The following is a 16,536-nucleotide window of genomic DNA, read 5'->3' as shown; positions in this document are numbered from 1 at the left end:
GGAAACAGAACCAGGTCACCCGAGGAGCCTGGAGCCACCAGAGCGGGCACAGAACACACGGGCACCGGCTCCACCCACCAGTGATGCCAGAACAGAGGACGCCTGCTTCCCCTGGCCGTGTGTCCAGCTTACAGGACAGCCATGTGAGGACATGTCACACCAATGGCTCCCGAGAGAGGACGGGCCTGCCTGTGAGCCCCACCAGTGTCGGAACTCAGGTTATGGACATGTGATGATGTCCCAGTGGAGAAGGAGGCTCAAGCCTCTCACTAGAGGCTGAGCATCTTCCACCAAACAGGACTGTTAAGTGTAAAGGCATCTCATGTCGCATTTGTTTCCTAGAAATACATGAAATTACAAACAAAATGCACAGCCCAGCCTTTCATGGGTGGGGACCTGAGCAACCCCGCCATGCCAGATGCTCCTGGCTGACCCGCCGGACACGCACGTCAAGAGGTCTGCACGGCAGGAATTCAGCTTCTGGACCCTTCGTGTGGATGAGCCTGGCCATGACTGTGGGCTGGTCCTATCTGAGAAACAAAACCCAGGCAGCTGGCCCAGCACAGGGCCCTGAAAATACCCGCACGACCCAACCAGGTGGGAACCCACGCTGCATCCTAACCTACACTTTCTCTTTCAGCCCATCCGTCGTCGGAGAGTTTTCACAGAACTTACTCGTAGTTTATTCTCTGAAAGAAAGTCCAAGAAAATCTATGAAAGATGTCAAACTGAAAGCTAAACCGCTTCCTCTTGCACTTCCCTCCTGGGAGGAGGCCCTGGTCAGCAGCCCGAGCCGCCTGCCCACTGTCCAGCTGGTCTGACTGCTGAGCTGGGGGGTGCACAGCAGTCTCCCCACACCTGCACTCCCGGCCCTGGACTCTAAACAAGGACAAGGGTCTCCCCCACAGCCCCCAGGCTCAGCAGGGGCAGGGCACACACGATGGTGGGCGTCGGACAGGCAACCACAGGCTGGCACACAGGCTGGCAGCTGCTGAGTGAACTGGGAGCCTCCACGGACCCGGCGGCTGGGCTCCCAGCCTCACCCCCTGGAGAAGGGGCAGCACACACATCCACGCAGACGGCTGTGCACAGAGGTCAGAGGGCAGAGACACTGGCAGCGTCCACTGACCGAGGAGTGAAAAGCAGCCCGGGACGCGGCGATTGACATGGAGTCGTGAACAGGAGTGAAACGCTAATCCAGGCCACAGTATGGACGCATCGTGGAAACACTGCTCAGGGAAAGGAGCCAGACACAAAAGACCACATCCTGTGTGATTCCCGTTTCCAAGAAATGTGCAGAACAGGCAAAGTCAGAGAGAGGAAGTGGGTGAGTGTAACCGGGGTCTGGGGTGGGTGGGAACAGGCAGAGTCAGAGAGAGGAAGCGGGTGAGTACAGCAGGGACCTGGGGGTGGGTGGGGTGGTGCTCACGGGTCCGGGGCTTCCCTGGGAGGTGAAGAGCCCTGGAATGAACGGGGACTGAACGAGTGTGGGAGCCAGCTCCTGGACTGTGCACCGGGGCGGGTGGGGTGGCCTTCATGGGCCCGGGGCTTCCCTGGGAGGTGAAGAGCCCTGGAATCAATGGGGACTGAATGCGTGTGTGAGCCAGCTCCTGGACTGCACACCTTAAAGGGGTGAGTCCTACAGCATGTGAACCGTATTTCAACGAGAAAAAGAACACGCTTTCATCATGTATGTTAGGGATTTTTCTAAAGTATAAGATCATAAAAATGTGAAAGCATGAGCACACAAAAACAAACGAGACTAGTTATAAAAACAGATACAAATAAACGTTTAAAAAATAAAAGTAGTAAAATGCTTATGAATGTGAAATATGCAAATATTAAATGATTAAAAAGTTAGTCTCTGAGCAACACGAGACCACTGTGGCTCAGACGAACAACCTCCCAAGCCAAAGAGAAAAAGGGGCAGCTGTCATTCGGGTCACCAGAGCAGCCTGCAGGCTGACCCTCCCAACAGTCACCAGGGAGCCAGAAGGCAGCGATCTGAGGTCTGGAAAGCAAGGAGAGCTGGCAGGAATGGAGGGGGCCTGGCTGGGGGGAGGCCCTGGCAGGTGGGGCAGGAACTGGCGGGGAGGTGGGTGGTGACGCTGAACCTGGGGCAGGGGAGGGAAGGGTGTGGGCAGAAGGCTGAGGCTAGAGCTGCAGATGGCCAGAAACCAAGGAAATGCATGCCATGCACGGTGGCTACAGGCCCTGGCCGTCCCCAGGGAGCCAGCACGGGGCCGAGCCAGCAGAAACAATGGGTGAGACAGCTGTGCCCACGGTGCCCCCACCCCCTCCAGGAGAGCCTGCAGCCCCACGCATGAGAGCAGCAGCAAGACCACGCCCGTCCTGCCCAGACCAGGCCTACAGCCATGCCCAGCAGCGGAAGCCGAGACAGATCCCCACACGACGGGCGGGGGAGCAGCCAGCTCAGCTGCTCGTGAGGACCAAGTCCCGCGCTTGCCAGGTGAGCACACAGAACCCAGCAGAGCTCAGAGCTTCTGCCTGGAACCAAGGTGCCTGGAACCAAGGTGCCTGGAACCAGCAGGAGCAGGGTGTCCCCAGGTGCAAGGGGAGGAGTGCGCACAGCGGGTCCTGAGACGACCAGAGGGTCAGAATCAGCCGACAGCAGACAGGCGACCGTGCTAAGCGGCCGCTCGGGACCCATCAGAGTAAAGGGGCCTCCACAAGACGCAGGTGGGCTTTCAGCCCACTGCGTCCTGGCTGTGACAGTCCTCCCCAGCCCCCTGCCAGATTCTGCAAGCCTCAGCAAAACAAAAGCATAATTAAGAATGCGATAAAACTTTCTTTCCTGTTGTCTACAAAAAGTAGTAAAGTGAAAATTTTTCTTATATAGATTTGGTGAGAAAAAATCAACGTGGTCCGTTTACAAACTACAGTCCACAGCAACTGTGACCGGCAACACCCCCACTGCCCCCGCGACTCCGCGTCACAGGAGACAGTCCCCGGGGAGGCTGGCCTGACGGGACGCGCGCCGTCTGCCACAGGTGGTACTGGAGTGTGTGTGAGAGCTGAACACCCGAGGGGGACGCCTGCCTTGCTAGCAGACAAGCTTCACTTGCGTGTGCGCCCCCTGCGCCCCTGCCCGGGAAGGCGGCGCACACCCGTGGCGCGGACGGTACCTCCTTCCGCTCGGCGTCCGCCTGGGCTCTGGCCTGGGCCGCGGCAGCCTCCCGGTAGGAGCTGGCCTGCTTGGTCTGTTCGAACAGCGTCTTCAGCTGCTGCGCGGTGCTGAGCAGGGAGTTAACCATCTCCTCCAGGTACAGCCAGGTCCGCTGCTCCGACACCTCCAGCCCACTGACCACCGCGGGGGAGACAGCTTTGGTGGGGGTGGAGGGCGGCGCTGCCAGGGCCGGCAGGGACGTCAGCACTAGCCCGAGGGAAGCAAAACAGAGCAAGGAGTCAGCACGTCACCTGGCTCCAAGGGCCTCCGTGTTCTCACTGAGTGAGGGAGACCGGGCTGGTGCACAGAGCGCAGGCCTAGAGGGGACCTAAGGTACTGCAGGTGCAGAGACGCCCTCCCCCCCCCCCCCCCCCCCCCGGCGCCCCCTCTGACCCCTGCTGCGGCTACAGCTGCCCGACCACGGATGGCACGCCAAGTGCAAGCAGGAGCTGAAGCCTCCTGGTTTCGTTTCTGCTCACACAGAAAACTTCAGGGCCGTCTGTGGGCACGGGGTCTGGGGCACAGATCAGGGCTAGCGGGGGGCAGGTTCCTCTCAGCTGCAGAAGAAATCACGGGGGTGGAAAGGGAACCTGGGGCGACGCTGGCTCTGGACAGGACATGGAGACTCACACTTTGGACGCACGAGGCCTGCCCACCTCTGTCCCAAGGGACCTGGGCAGAGATGCCCCGGGGGAGACACGCACACCCAGGCCTTGCTGTGCACGTCGGCCTCCTCTGAGGAAAAACCCTGATGGGAGCACCGGCTGAGTCCTTGGCGCAAATGCCCCACCAAGGCCCATTTTCAGCTCCTGGGTGAACCACTAGACAAGAGCTGCAGGAGATGCAGAGTCAGTGCTCAGGAGCCAGACCCACAGAGTGGCCAGACCTTGGCTGTGAACCTGCCCCCGGGAGCGGAAGCATGGGGTCTGGAAGACAGGACCCTGAAGCGAGCCTCCAGCCCTCGCTGCGTGGGACCTAAGGGGAGGGGCAGTGGGACAGGGCAGACAGAGGGGGCAGCAGCTGCTCTCGGGGGCCCCGCGGTCTAGACCAGAACCCACCCCGACACGATCACCCCAGGAACAGGCTGCACCGCCCTGAAGGAAACAGGAAACCCCGAGTCCACACTGGAATCAGCAAGGAGCAGGTAGGCAGGAGTGCCGCGGCCACGTGGGTGAACACCCCTGAGGCTGGCCGCAGCCTGCCGGGGCTCTGCCGGGGCTGGGGCTAGGCTTTAGGAGGTGGGTCGGGGGAGGCAGGTGGTGACAATCAGATACACACACACAAGGACGTGCTGGCAAGCTTCAGGCCAGTGAGTCACGGACACGCACACTCTCGCACCTGAAGCCAGGGGACAAGTGCCCTCGGGGACACTGACCCAGAGCAGCGTCCCGGGTGGAGCCCGGCAGATTCTAGGCTCTGCAGGGCACAGGGCACTAGGTGAGCAGCCTTGCCCCACCTAGCATCTGGCAGTAGCTTCCGGTCTACAAACAGCCCTGCCTCCCCAGACCTCGGGAGCGGGGCTCCTCCTCACTCACCTATTTTGGGATGAGACGTCGGCAGTGCGGCCTCTGGGAACGGTGTGATCTGGCAGCTGTCCTGATAACCGGGGTAGTGGGGCTCCGGGTGGCCGACCCTGCACGGAGGCTGCACGCTCGCTTCCTGCACTGTGCGGAGAGGGGCGCCATGCCCGTGACCCCGCTGCTACGCGCCCAGCCAGACAGCCCCCGAGCTCACAAGTGGAGGAAGCGGACTGTTGAGACAACAGCGCCAGGGGCCCAGAAGGAAAGGGAACCGACGACGCACTGGGGCCCAGAGCGAACCAGAACTGATGACGCGCAGGGGCCCGGAGGGAACCAGAACCGAATACAGCGCCGGGGCCCGGAGGGGGACAGAACCGACGACGCGCGGGGGCCGGGAGGGAACCAGAACTGATGACGCGCGGGGGCCCGGAGGGAACCAGAACCGACGACAGCGCCGGGGCCCGGAGGGAACCAGAACTGACGACGCGCGGGGGCCCGGAGGGAACCAGAACCGATGAGGCTCGGGGGCCGGGAGGGAACCAGAACTGATGAGGCTCGGGGGCCGGGAGGGAACCAGAACCGATGAGGCTCGGGGGCCGGGAGGGAACCAGAACCGACGAGGCTCGGGGGCCCGGAGGGAACCAGAACAGATGAGGCGCGGGGGCCGGGAGGGAACCAGAACTGATGACGCGCGGGAGCCCGGAGGGAACCAGAACTGACGACGTGTGGGGGCCCGGAGGGAACCAGAACCGACGAGGCGCGGGGGCCCGGAGGGAACCAGAACAGATGAGGCGCGGGGGCCGGGAGGGAACCAGAACTGATGACGCACGGGGGCCCAGAAGGAACCAGAACCAACGACGCGCGGGGGCCCGGAGTGGGGCAGGATGGCACAGGAGCAGGTGGGCTCCCGCTGCTCCCTTTTGCTCCCTAACGTGGCCTCAGAGTTTACAGATGCACAGGGCGCCTCTGCCCGCCGGCTCTCTCTATGTTCCACCAGCAGCCTCAGCTTTTCAGGTCCTGGTCCTCCACCACCGGCCAAGCCCCCAGCCCCACTCCCTCCTTTGGGGTCTCCATGGCTCCTACCGGTGAAAGGGGAGTCTCTCGGGGCCAGGGCACCAGGGCTGAGACCACTTGCCTGTGGCTCCTGCAAAGACGTCGCCCTGGGCTGGACTTTCCGAGATGACCGCAGTGGCCTCTACGGTGGACGCCCGGTCAAAGGTCAGCGCACCCGAGGTAGTGATCTGTCCTGAGGGGGTCACGGTGACTGCAAGGGCAGGGCAGCCGTTACTCGGCCAGCCGGAAACCCACCAATGGGGCAGGGGTGGCGTGGGGTGCACAGCAGTACCCGGGGGCCCCCCAGCCCATCTCCACAGGGTGGTGCCTAACGCCAGTGAGGGCAAGGCCCACGCCCCCAGAGGCGGCTCTGGCTGTTGGATCCTAAACACACACATGTGTGTACCCTCTCTAAGGAAAACACTCACTGAAGTTGAAGAGAAACAGCAGCCACGCCTCCCAGCATCTCAGAGCTCCGTGTCCTCCAGGCCCCAAAGGACCCACTGGGTCGTGGACAGTCTCTGAGGACCCATCAGCCCCCAGACCTTCCCTCCCTTTGGGTCTTCCCTCCACCCCGACCCACCGTCTCAAGGTTTCAGGAGCAAGGGCTCCTCCCTCAACTCCTACCAGCCTCGCCTGCCCACTGGGGCGTACGCAGCCTCTGAGGGCGGGGGGCTGCCCGAGACCCAGACCTGCGCACTTGGCATGAAGCCAATGCGGAGGAGAAGCCGGGACCCAGGAGGCCAAGGAGCCTCTGGGAGCAGGAGCTGTGCCGTTTTAGACCCAAAGCCCTTGGCCACACGCGTGAGCAGCACACACTAAGAGCACGCGTGGCGGCAGGGGCTGCGCGGACACTCACAGGTGGTGGCGGCGGTGGCGGGGAGCAGGGTGATGTTCTTGGGTGCGTCCTTCTTGACGGGCGTGGCCGGCAGCTCGCTCTCCTTCTTGCGCCTCTTGTAGGGCACGAAGAGCCTGACGGGGCCGCTCTAGGGGGTGGGGGGACAGAGGGAGATGTGAGGGAACCACCCGACTCTGTCCCGACGGCTGCCCTGCCCAGGGACGCACCCATGCAGGGACACGCCCAGCTCTTAGCTCTCTTCAGCCCCCAGTGCCTCGAAGTAACAGAAGAGGTGCTTTCAGGGAGACCGAGTGAGTGAAAGCGCTTCAAACAGTGAGCATCGTCCACATCAGAGTTTCAGGAATGCCCAGGAGACAGAAAACAAACGGGGCCCACGAGGCCAGGGGGCGCCCCACAGGCCCAGACGCGCAGGAGCAGAGGCCCTAGATGGAGCACCAAGGCAGGACAAGGGGAAGGCTGGGGAGCCTCCCAGCTCGTGCCCGAGACCCCGTGGGCTAACTGGCCCTCCCTGCTGCCCTTCCGCATGTGCTGTGGACCCAAGCGTGGACTTTCTTCTCAACCCCAGGATCTCCGCTGGGCTCCTCCCTTTTGTGATTTTTCTCCACGTGATGAGATGTTGTCACACCTTCTGGGCTGAACTGTGAGGTCTCAACCAGCAGTGTGGCTGCATTAGGAGTAAGGATGGGGGGGGCCCTAACCTGGTGGGATTAGTGTCCCTGGAGGAGGAAATACCAGAAACACCCCCTAACTGCCACGTGAGTGAGAGCCTGCAGGCCAAGAGGAGCCCCTGCCAGCAGCAAACAAGCGCTGGGACCCGGGCTGCCGCCTCCACAGCTGTGAGAAAGCCCACGTGTGCTGCTGCTGCCCCGGGAGTGGTGCCTGGTGGTGGCACCCAGGCCATGGTGCCTGCCCCGGCCCCGCAGACCGAGACCGAGATCGAGACCCCTGCTGAGGACGCTTCTGCCCTGCAGACACGGAGCCTGCCTGGAAGCCCTGTCAGCTGCTGCTACGACGGGAAGGGTCCACTGCCTGCTGCTGCTCTTCTGTGGGGTCCACACACCCCCGTTCCTTTACACGTCTCATGACTTCTGTTGAAGCTGGACATCCTGGGCGCTGTACTGGACCGCCGTGCAGACGTCTGCTCTCCTCCAGGCTTCCCGGCTGGAGTCCTGCACGAGCTGTCCCCCGCGGCCCCTCCGGGCAGCAGCAGTCAAGCTGCCGCACCAGCTGCTGGCTCTGCTCTTTCCAGCCGACTGCTCTACCCTCTGCAAACTGCTCCGCTGTGGGATCCAGGCACCTGGGGCTCTGTGCTGGGGGCTTTTGGGACACATCTAGAGGAAACGCCCCAGGACAGTCGCTTAGCTGGCATCCGCCCACACACTGCCCTGGAGCGGAGCCTGGGCAGCACTCACGGCCATCAGCCTAACTCTGTGGTCCTGTTGCTGCCGTGACTACCGCGGGGACTTCCACCGTGTGGGGTACGGGCGAGTGGGGCCGGGACGATGGGGCCGGGGGCCTGGAGCGGAGCTTTCCCTCAGCCGAGCAGGGCCGCGGGCAGGGAACAGGCCCTGGCTCACACACCAGACTCACAAAATTCTCCTGGATAAATATTTTTTGCTATATGCCACCAGGACAGCTTTCAGAGATTCTAAGCAGGTTTTTCCATTATTTCGCCAATGAGGGTTATGTCTCTGGGGGTTGGCCCATGGAGCTCTGCAGACCACCGTTCCTGACTCGGAGCCAAAGCGTGTCCGTTTGACGAAGGAGACGTACGAGACTTTATTTCGTGGACTGCACCTGTGGTTCCACGTCTAAGAAACCCCAGGTCTAACTTGAGATCACAGATTTTCTTCTAGAAACTTTAATTTTGTTTTCAACAAATCTGACTCTAGAATCCACTTTTAATTCACTGGTATACGAAGTAGGACGTCTGGGTCAAGGGTCACTCTATGCCTACAGTGTCCGACTGGCCCCACGCCTTCTGGGTCCGAGTGTGGGTGGCTGGTCTGCCCCTAGATTGACAGGCCCTCCTCCGCAAAACCACACACTCTCACCCAAGGACACCACTTGGCAGGTCTGGGGCCCGAGCTGTGGCCTCTGCAGTCTTAGTCTTCATTCTCAGAGCTCTGCTGCAATTCCATCTCCTCTGCCTTTCCATAGAAACCTTAGAATCCTTAAAATCCTGCCAGGACTGTGAAGGGAGCCACGTCAAACCTGTAGATCTATTTGGGGAGAAGAACACGTTCCCCACACAGAGGCTGCCACCCCATAGGTCCATAGCATCCCTGAGTTCTCTTCTGGCAGCTTCTAGCTTTCAGCATCCAGGTTCCACCCTGCAGGTGACACCTTGGGGTTTCGCCATTTGCAGAGACCACAGACAATCCTGTTGTGTGTTCCACACTTCCTGACGGGGCAAACCTCCTGCTCTGTTCCTTTGACCCCTGCAGGATATCCAAGAACATCACCTGCCGGTCCCCTCAAGCAAACTTTAAAAGTATCTTATTCTCACACAAATATCCTGCTGGGTAATTCTTCGGCCACCTGATGCCAAAAGCCGACTCACTGGAAAAGATCCTGATCCTGGGAAAGATTGAGGGTAGGAGGAGAAGGGGGTGACAGAGGATGAGATGGTTGGAAGGCATCATCGACTCACTGGACATGAGTTTGAGGAAACTGGCAAATAGTAAAGGACAGGAAAGCCTGGTGTGCTGCAGTCCGTGGGGTCACAGAGTCGAACGAGACTCAGTGACTGAACAACAACGTTCTATTAGAATCACATGTGATCTGTATACAAACTAGACGGTTTTAGGATATTTGGTTTTCCCAGTCAAGAACGTCTCTCCAGTTGGCTTTCCTACACAGCTGCTAATAGTTAACCAGATGAGCGATCGAACTTTAAAAAGGAGGACTTCCTTCATGGTACAGTGAATGAGAATCTGCCTGCCGATGCAGGGGACACGGGTTCGATCCCTGGTCTGGGAAGATTCCACATGCTGCAGAGCAACTAAGCCCGTGCACCACAATACCGAGCCCGGGCACGGCCACTGCTGAGGCCTGCGTGCCCCAGAGCCACGCTCCGCAGCCAGAGGCCCGCACGCTGCGAGCACAGCGGCCCGCCCACTGCAGCTGGAGAAAGCCCGCACGGCAGCAGAGACCCAGGGCAACCAAAAGTAAATAAGTGTTTTAAAAGTACTAAAAACAAAACCTTTAAAAAAATTCTTAAGAGGAAACCTCATTAAGCAGGTTTTTAACTTTTGAGACATTTAAAAATAATATTCAATAATAAGAACTCCTGAAACAAAGCTGGTGGTTCACACAGGGCACACTGGCCTCACGCTGAACGCCGCTCAGCGGAGTCAGTCGGGACGACGCCCGCCTTTAACAGTTAGGGACCCGGGTAAGCAAAGACTTGCGAAGACGTTAGTGTTCTCTAAACAAAGCAGTTCCGTGCGATATTTTTTACAAAATGATGTTAAAAATGCAAAACGTAAAACAGCGCATTGTCATCACCGTGAGAAAAGCCTGGGGGGGCAGGACGGGGACGTCACGCGGTTTACTTTATCTAGGAAGGTCCCCTTCGGGTCCTCTGAGCAGTCCAGGGGCCCACTTGAGGCCTCAGCCACCAGAGCAACAGCCGAAGAACAGAGTCTGAGGGGAAACTAAGGGGGAAGCAGCCGGAGAGGGGCTGAAGGGGCACTCACCAGGGTCATGTCGTCACAGCAGGCGGCACAGGTGCAGGAGGCTGCATGAGGGTTCAGGATGCCATCCTGGGGTTCAAAAGACACCGCGACACAGGAGAGGGCGTGAGACACCGCAACACGGGAGAGGGCGTGAGACACCACGACACGGGAGAGGGTCTGAGAGACACCACGACACGGGAGAGGGCGTGAGACACTGCAACACGGGAGAGGGCGTGAGACACCGCAACACGGGAGAGGGCGTGAGACACCACGACACGGGAGAGGGCGTGAGACACCGCGACACGGGAGAGGGTCTCGGAGACACCATGACATGGGAGAGGGTCTCAGAGACACCGTGACACGGGAGAGGGCGTGAGAGACACCGCGACACGGGAGAGAGTCTCGGAGACACCGTGACACGGGAGAAGGTCTCGGAGACACCGTGACACGGGAGAGGGCGTGAGAGACACCGCGACATGGGAGAGAGTCTCGGAGACACCGCGACATGGGAGAGGGTCTCGGAGACACCGTGGCACGGGAGAGGGTCTCAGAGACACCGCGACACGGGAGAGGGCGTGAGACACCGTGACACGGGAGAGGGTCTGAGAGACACTACGACGCGGGAGAGGGTGTGAGAGACACTGCAACACCGGAGAGGGCATGAGACACCGCGACATGGGAGAGGGTCTCAGAGACACTGCGACACCGCAGCACGGGAGAGGGCGTGAGAGACACGATGACACAGGAGAGGGCCTCAGAGACACCGCGACACGGGACAGGGTCTCAGAGACATGGCAACACCGGAGAGGATCTGAGACACCACAACAAATGAGAGGGTGGCCCTCAAGCGACAGGCCCAGGCTCCAACCAGCTCTACCCTGACCCCCGCCATGAGGATGGAACCCATTGTTTCCAGAACCTCTCTGCACACACCATCCACCTTTCCCATCCAGGGAGTATGGGCGTGACGCCTCTGCCAACCCCAAGAGCTAAACTGGAAACAGGAGCAGGGGCCCTCTCCCCTTGGATAAGCTCAAGAGAGATGGTTGGTATCTTTCAGAAAGTCACGGACAGAGTTACTCAGTCTTATTGGGTCTCTCTGCCACACACGTTATTAAACTTCCATTTGATTTTCTCCTGTTAATAAATGAACTCACGTGTGCTCACTGAAATGGAAGCTGTGTTGCCTCATCCATTCCTCATCCTTGCACAAGGTACTGTGCAAACCTGCTCAACGTCCCATTCGAAACACAGGAAAACAGAAAGGTTAAGTGACTTGCCCCAGGTCACACGGCAAGTAAGTGGAGGACTCAAACGCTATCTGTCTGACTCTGGCCTGTGGGCCTTCAGAGCCCCGTAGCTGACACCCTGGGAGGCGGGAGGTGGGGAGGTGAGCGCTGGGGTACCTGGATGAGGCACTGCAGTGGCCGCCCCGCATAGCGGATGCTCCTCTTCCAGTCTTTGCTGCTAGCCCTTCCTGCCATGGCTTCAAACTCGGTGGGGCTGTACCAGTTCTCTCCCTGCTTGATACAGCGACCCCGGCCTCCTGAAAGGACAGGCCACCTGCTGTGCTCCCTGCTCACACCAGGCCAACTGCCCCCTTGCACCCCGCCATGAACCCACACCCGCGGGCATTGCATCTGACCACATGCCCAAGCATCCACCTGATGCCCTGGGCACCATGCCTCGACCCCCTCCCTCGTGGAGCTGATGACCTCTGCCCACTTGCAGAGCTTCCTGCCGACCGGACACCAAGTGGACCCAAGACCTCAGGAAACATGGTCCGGGCCTACGGCCCCCTCAAAGCGCCTGTTTGTTTAACTAGTCTATGCCATTACAGCCTTCCTTGACCCCAGCTTATGTGGAGGCTGCACACCCACCTGGGCCCACCCCTCACTTACCTGGGCCCGCCCCCCGCCCACCTGGGCCCACCCACATCCTCCTGGGCCCGCCCCTCGCCCACCTGGGCCCAGCCACATCCTCCTGGGCCCGCCCCCACCCACCTGGGCCCAGCCACATCCTCCTGGGCCCGCCCCCGCCCACCTGGGCCCACCCACATCCTCCTGGGCCCGCCCCCGCCCACCTGGGCCCACCCACATCCTCCAGGGCCCGCCCCCCGCCCACCTGGGCCCACCCACATCCTCCAGGGCCCGCCCCCCGCCCACCTGGGCCCACCCACATCCTCCAGGGCCGCCCCCACCCACCTGAGCCAAGCCTGCTCTTGTATAAGGTGCCGCTGATGTTGCGGCAGCGCACGGGCAGCTCGCTGTCGTACACCGACGGGTCCCAGTTGTACTTGGTGCCACCCTTCTCTTGACCGGGAGCCAGAGGAGTGGGAGGAGACTGAGGTCCTTGAGCAAAGAAAGCACCGTGAGAGACCCTAAGCACAGCCTGGACCACAGGGAAGCACAGGGACAGCTCGACTCTCACAGGTCCTCCTCAGCTCAGCACCCCGCCCCCACAATCCTGGGCAACTCTCACTGCCTGGAACATTTTCTACTTAATCAGTATTCGATATTCAAGTTCCCCACAAAACACAGAAGCTCACCCAGGAATACACAGCAGCCCAGGGGGCACTTGGCCCCGGAGGCCTGGAGTGGGCAGACGGTACCTGGGGTGAGAGGGGCTGCAGGTGCCTTCAGCCCGGCGGTCTCCACGATGCTGCCGTCCGTGTGCACGACGATAAGTGTGGCCTTCTCAGGGTTCAGGCTGTCCCCAATCTGAAGGGCTGTCCTGCCCGACTGCAGGACAGAACACCCACTGTCTCAGAGACAGCCGCGGCACCCCTCTGTACCAGGCTGTGGTCCCCCAGACAGGTTCCAGATGACACCACCCCCAGGGGGGCCTCTTTCAGACACTGAGCCAAGACCAACCAGAGGCGAGGTCTGCGTGGCCCCGAGCAAATGCTCATGTGGCTTGTCCAAATTAAGGGATAAACACGCTTCCGGCACAGGAAAGGCCCTCTCTTCTGCCTGGAAAGCTCTCACGAGGTCACAGGTCTCAAGGGACGGTCTCCAAGAGGCCAAGTCCATTGGTACAGGAGCCAAGATCCGGTTGGTATGGGACCTGTTCTCATGCCCAAGTCCCACGCAGAGAAGGGGCCTCCCAAGCCACACTGCCCACACGCCTCCCCACGGGCCTGTATGCTGCTGTGACCTCAACTGCCTCCCCCCGGCCAGTGAGACGCCCCACTGCCCGTGAGGAAGCCGAGCCCACCCCGACTGCCCCCAGGCACACCTCACGGCCTCGCCCAGATAGCCCTGCAGTGGACTAGGGACCCTGCACACCGAGGTCTGGGACGTGCTCTTGCTACCACGCTGAGAGGGAAGCACCGAGGCAGAGGCCTTTGCTCCTCTCTGAAAACGCTGCCTTCACACCAGAGGAGGTGAGGAGTCGACTGCGGGGCTGAGGGCCCCCACCCATAGGCACACGCACACCCGGCCTGCTCTCACAGACCTGCGGGGTCACTGCCTCAGTCAGGGCGTCGGCCCTGCGTGAGTGTGAATCGCTGTACTCGTGCGACTCTGGAGCAGAAAAGCAGAACGTTTTGTGCTGGTTCGAGAGCCACAAAGGGTCTTTCTAATGAGGCAGGCGGGACGTGCGGAAACTCGAGCCGCCCTCTCCCTGTCGGTGTCCAGGAAGGTCACACCAGATTCCGGGCCTTCCTGTCGTCAGAGCCTGTGGACGCGGGCGCCCTAACTTCCCGACCCTTAGGACCAGAGAGCCCGCTGTTGGGTTGGATACCGGCCCGAGGCACGGAGCTGCTGCCTGGCTACCGGCCGGTGTCTCTGGGCACCAGAGCATATAAACCCATGCTCTTAAACCTGCGTCCCCGAGGCCTCCACTGACCTGCCGCCCTCACACTCGCAAGTGAGCTTCCTGCCAGTCGCTGTCCCAGTGACAACTTTGCTTCAAGTGTACAGACCCCCAGGCGTGCTCCCGCTCCCCCCGGGGAGCTCGGCGGAGGGCGGGCTCAGGGTCCCCGGGGAACGGGCCACCCTCCTTGGGCCGGAATTGGCCCTAGTGTCTTACCAGCACGTGGCCTGAGAGCGAGGCCGCATTCGCCACAGACGTGGTAAAGACGTTGTCTGCCGAGGCACCCACGTTGGCTACTGTCACGGTGGTCACCTCTGCAACACAGGAGCCTGACTCAGCGCCTGGCTGGAGCCAGAGGCCACCAGGGGACGGGGTGGTGGGCAGTTGCCACGGCAGGTCCCTGAACTGCCAAGGGAGGCCTAACCCTGGGCATGAAATGCCCGACCAATGTTTCCAGAACACAGTCTGATAGACCTGATCCTTCCAAGGATAAGAGGCTACCTCTCCATCCCCGCAGAGCCTGTCACGCACGGTGAAGACCCACTGAGCTGGTCACAGCTCTGCCAAACTGCCCTGGCCTTGTGCTCCCTCCTGGGGAAAAAAAAAACCACCCAGAAGGAGCTTCTCAGACCCCAGAGTCCCGTCCCTTGTTGTGGGGACCCTCCCAGACCCCACGGGTCAGCACGGTTCTGGCTGAGGTCCATCCCTCCCTCCCCCTCCATCACCTCGACCTGCCACTGACCTCTTCTTCCTGAAACCCATCAGACCTGTCGGTGCCCCCCGCCCCCCAACATGGAGCCTGGCCCCTCCCAGCAGCCTGCGTACCCCACCTCCCTGCACCGCCGCCCCACAACCCACACCTGATGGGCTGCCCTGACAGCCTTCCCCTGATGCTCGCCCCACTTCAGGGGTGGCACCGCATTCCAGAATGTCCCAAGCCTAGCTGGGCCTGTGCCTGGCAGAGGTGCTCAGATTGACAGAGGGTGCTCACTGTGCTCTGTGAATTGCTCTGAAAATCCCTCTCCCGTGTGTCTTCTCCACCATTTCCCAGGGAGCCTGGGGCTAAGGGGCCTGAGCCCATGCTCAGGTCTACACAGCTGGCCAGCAGCCCAGAGGAGGCAGCCTCAGCCCAGCACACGTCCTGTTGAGCTACTGAAACCCAGGAGTCACCTGACCTCAGTAACTCACAACAAACAAGTTTTAACACACTCAAAAAACACAACTATAAAACTGTGCAAGGAAAAAAACAAACACCTGACATTGGGGCTTCCCCGGTGGCTCAAAAAGAACCCACCTGCCAGCGCAGGAGACAGATTCGACCCCTGGTCTGGGCAGATCCCACACGCAGCAAGGCAGGTAAGCCCATGCACCCCAACTACTGAGCCTGTGCTCTAGAGCCCAGGAGGTGCAACCACCGAAGCCGACACACCCCAAGGCCGACCTCCGCAACAAGAGGAGCCGCTGGAACGAGAGACCTGTGCACCACCGCTAGACAGCAGGCTCCACTCACAGCCAGCAGCGGCGAAGCAGCAGCAAAGCCCGCGCGGCGATAAAGACCCAGCAAAATCGAAAGTCAAAAATTAAAAAAAACCTGATGCAATACATTTCTCTGATATTAGGACAAACAGCATCATAGTTCTTTTCCGCCTTCAGAAAGATGTGTGCATATAACATAAACCTGAAGAAAAGTCTAAGTATTCAAGATCTCAATGTTAAACCAATTTAGCAACGAAAGTGGAACCCTTGTTTAAGGGCCACAAACCCTTCTTCCCATGCTTCTGCGAGAATCCCAAAAGACCACAGCACAGGCAGACCAGAGGCAAGGCGGGCAGCAGGGGAGCTGGCCCCACCCAGCACCTCCAGCGCCAGATAAACGCAGGAGAACCTGGATGCGGAGGCCGCTGTCCAGTTCTGAAACCCACGAAGTTCCTTCTGGAAGAAGAGCCCCAGGACACTCCCCAAAGGTTCCAGCGCCTGGCTCTGTGGGCCAACCGGGAGCCTCACGTGGGAGGGACCGTCACTTGGGAAAGTCTCTACCTCCTTCAGGATGGTGTCCCAGGGAGGCACAACCTCTAAAGGGCGCTTTGGGGCGTGGCTCAGGAACCTTGAGAATGAGCATGTTCTATTCATCAAGAACAAAAACGTGGAAGGGAAGACCCATCAAGGAAACGGGCGGGGGGGGGGGGGGCGGTCATGGGGACAGGCCAGAGCGGGCACTGAGGAACAGGGTCCTGGCCTCTAGAGCCACTGCCCCCAACGCTTGCGGGCTCTCCCTGGCTGAGCACGCCTCACTCCCCAGGGCTCGAGTGCCATCTGGACCCGGCCAGCAGGATTCTAGGTGACCAGATACGCCCATCCCCGCGCTCCTCCAGGACAGGACCTGGGTCTGACCCCCGTGTCACCAGCAACCAGGACATAAGG

General features: G+C 60.5%; 1 protein-coding gene and 1 non-coding gene across 2 annotated transcripts in view; both read right to left on the bottom strand.

Annotated features, from left to right (window-relative positions):
* DEAF1 (DEAF1 transcription factor) overlaps positions 1–16,536 on the bottom strand; it is a 28,290-nt gene that overhangs the window by 11,102 nt on the left and 652 nt on the right. Inside the window, exons 2-10 of the mRNA XM_024987619.2 lie at positions 14,332–14,429; positions 12,911–13,040; positions 12,504–12,650; positions 11,706–11,845; positions 10,321–10,386; positions 6,620–6,746; positions 5,843–5,971; positions 4,723–4,851; positions 3,147–3,394 (exon numbers count right to left, since the gene is read on the bottom strand). Of these exons, the coding sequence (XP_024843387.1) occupies positions 3,147–3,394; positions 4,723–4,851; positions 5,843–5,971; positions 6,620–6,746; positions 10,321–10,386; positions 11,706–11,845; positions 12,504–12,650; positions 12,911–13,040; positions 14,332–14,429 (1,214 nt within the window). The remainder of the gene's footprint in view (positions 1–3,146; positions 3,395–4,722; positions 4,852–5,842; positions 5,972–6,619; positions 6,747–10,320; positions 10,387–11,705; positions 11,846–12,503; positions 12,651–12,910; positions 13,041–14,331; positions 14,430–16,536) is intronic.
* MIR2410 (microRNA mir-2410) lies at positions 12,682–12,757 on the bottom strand. Its single transcript, NR_030844.1, has one exon. It is a non-coding gene; the product is annotated as a microRNA mir-2410 (primary transcript).

This window comes from Bos taurus, chromosome 29 (genome assembly GCF_002263795.3).
Source record: "Bos taurus isolate L1 Dominette 01449 registration number 42190680 breed Hereford chromosome 29, ARS-UCD2.0, whole genome shotgun sequence".
NCBI classification, from domain to species: domain Eukaryota; kingdom Metazoa; phylum Chordata; class Mammalia; order Artiodactyla; family Bovidae; genus Bos; species Bos taurus.
The sequence above is the reverse complement of the archived record's forward strand: the minus strand, read 5'-3'. Positions and strand labels throughout refer to the sequence as shown.